Source organism: Oryzias melastigma, unplaced genomic scaffold, assembly GCF_002922805.2.
Source record: "Oryzias melastigma strain HK-1 unplaced genomic scaffold, ASM292280v2 sc02705, whole genome shotgun sequence".
NCBI lineage: Eukaryota > Metazoa > Chordata > Actinopteri > Beloniformes > Adrianichthyidae > Oryzias > Oryzias melastigma.
The window spans coordinates 1-2,322 of NW_023419278.1; the positions used below are offsets into that span (position 1 = coordinate 1).

Consider the following 2,322-nt stretch of genomic DNA (forward strand, 5'->3'; position numbering starts at 1 on the left):
CGGCTGCAGACCGCCGCGGTGCTGCAGTGGATCTTCTCGTTTCTGGCTCTCGGTAAGAACCCGAACCGGAACTGTTCGGTAACACCCGGAACCTCCCGAGCTCGGGTCCGACTGTGGACGGGCCTGAAGGGTCACGCGCACAGCAGTATTGTTTGGAGTCAGTGTGAGCAGCTGACGGTTCTGTCGCGCACGCGCTTGCGGTGTTTCCGGTTGCATTAGACAGGTGAGGAGATACCTGCTTTTGCAGCAGCCCGCCAGCTGGACCCAAGACCCAGATCCTGATCCGGATCAGATTCCTGGAATCCAGCTGGTTCTCCTGAACAGCTGGAGGTCCACAGGTACATCTGCAGACCGGACTGATCCTGGACTGATCCAGAGTCCTGGACTGATCCGGATTCCTGGACTGATCCAGAGTCCTGGTCAGATCAGGACTGTACCATTTTCTGTTGATCCCTCTCTACTGATCACCTGGACAGGTGAGTCCAGGCCTCTGGTCACCTGTATCAGGTGGGTTTATCCCATAAGGATCTTCAGGATCAGGTCCATTACAAAGCAGGTCCTGGACCCCCCAGGAGGTGGACACACATGACCCAGAAGGTGAAGGTGTTCCATCAGTAAAGCAGCTTTTGACCTCAGTGACCCGTCCTCGTTATGGGAGTCAGGACTGTCGGTCTGTGGGCGGAGAGTCTGCTGGAACCGGATCCGGTCTGTGGGACTCTGGCTGAAGGTCAGGAGGACGTTTCCTCACCCAAATGTCACAACCAAAAACTTTCATCAGAATTGTTTAGCAAGTCCACGCTCCAGAAACCTGGACCTGACAGAGCTGAGTCAGGAAGTTCTGGTTCCTCTGAGATGGTTCTGTCCAGAGGGACAATATGGTGGGAGGGGGAGGGGGGTAATATCTGCTTTCTCAGGTGACTCAGCTGAAGAACTTGGTTCTGAAGATCCGCGGTCCACCACGGTCCACCCGGCTGTTGTGATCTTCCTGACGGCTTAAGAGTGTCTCTCTGACTCTTCTTTAACCCGTCTGTCTCTCAGCTCAGTGCTGTATGGCTGCCTTCATTCTGCTGCTGGTCTCTGATTGGTGGACTGTGTCCTTGCTCTATGCTGGTTGGCTGTGGCTGGACTGGGACACGCCCTCCAGTGGGGGCAGGAGGTCTCAGTGGGTCCGGAGCTGGACCGTCTGGGAACATTTCAGGGACTACTTCCCCCTGAAGGTGAGACAGATTATTGACTCGAATGATTCCTGATCGGTGAAGGAGTCATTGATCAGGAATCAATAACNCAATCTATTGTTTTACAGCTCATCAAAACTGTTGATCTGGATCCAGCCAAAAATTATATCTTTGGCTTCCATCCACATGGTAAGAGACACCTGTCTGTTTACCTGTCGCAGGTGTAGTTACCTGTCTGTTACCTGTAGTGAGGATTGTTGTACCTGCCTGTTTACCTGTCACAGGTGTAGTTACCTGTCTGTTACCTGTAATGAGGGTTGTTGTACCTGTCTGTTTACCTGTCACAGGTGTAGTTACCTGTCTCATCCCTTCTTGTTGCCTGTTGTACCCGTGTGTCCCTTCACATCTACTTCATCTGTCCTTCATGTCAGTTATCTTCTGTTGTAGCTGCCTGTTCACCTGTCGCAGGTGTAGTTACCTGTGTGTTACCTGTAATGAGGGTTGTTGTACCTGCCTGTTTACCTGTCACAGGTGTAGTTTGTGTCACCTGTCTGTCTCCTTTCCAGGTGTGCTGGTGGCGGGTGGTTTTGGGAACTTCTGCACGGAGGCCACAGGTTTTTCCCGTTTGTTTCCTGGTCTCAGGCCTCACCTGCTCATGCTGCCGTTCTGGTTCCGAGTGCCGTTCTTCAGAGACTACATCATGTGTGGAGGTACTCTCACACCTGTCCTTACCTGGGCGTGACCCCATGTGCCCTTTAACCCCCTCAGAACCGTCAGATGCAGATCAGGTCTTGAACGGACTCTATGTTCTGGTTTCAAATCAGACCGCTTGTTAGCTTCTGGATGTTGCTGACTGTACTCATGAACTTAGCAAACTTTCTCTGTGATCGGTTTATTTTCATTATTTCTTACATTGTATGTTAGTTTGTAATTATGTGAATACACAATGACATCCAAACACTCACAAAACACTACCATGATCATGTGACTTGTGGAGATTAGAACATTTATCGTTGTTAGAACATTTAAACCTGTTCAACTGGAACTTTTACGAGTAAACAAAATTTGAAGTGACTTCCAGAATACTGGATCTACTCTCAGATGATGATGAGGTGCTTCTGCCTTCTTCATGGAGCGATAGCATTGT

At 50.4% G+C, this 2,322-nt stretch overlaps 1 protein-coding gene across 1 annotated transcript; it reads left to right on the plus strand.

The window, feature by feature from the left end:
- Positions 1–651: 651 nt before the first annotated feature.
- Positions 652–1,885, plus strand: mogat3a (monoacylglycerol O-acyltransferase 3a; the record flags this gene model as incomplete). Its single annotated transcript, XM_024264679.1, is given in 4 exon segments — positions 652–727; positions 1,039–1,217; positions 1,304–1,364; positions 1,742–1,885. Coding segments are annotated over 4 exon segments (460 nt in total), but the record flags the coding sequence as incomplete, so codon positions are not given.
- Between the last annotated feature and the right edge of the window lie 437 nt (positions 1,886–2,322).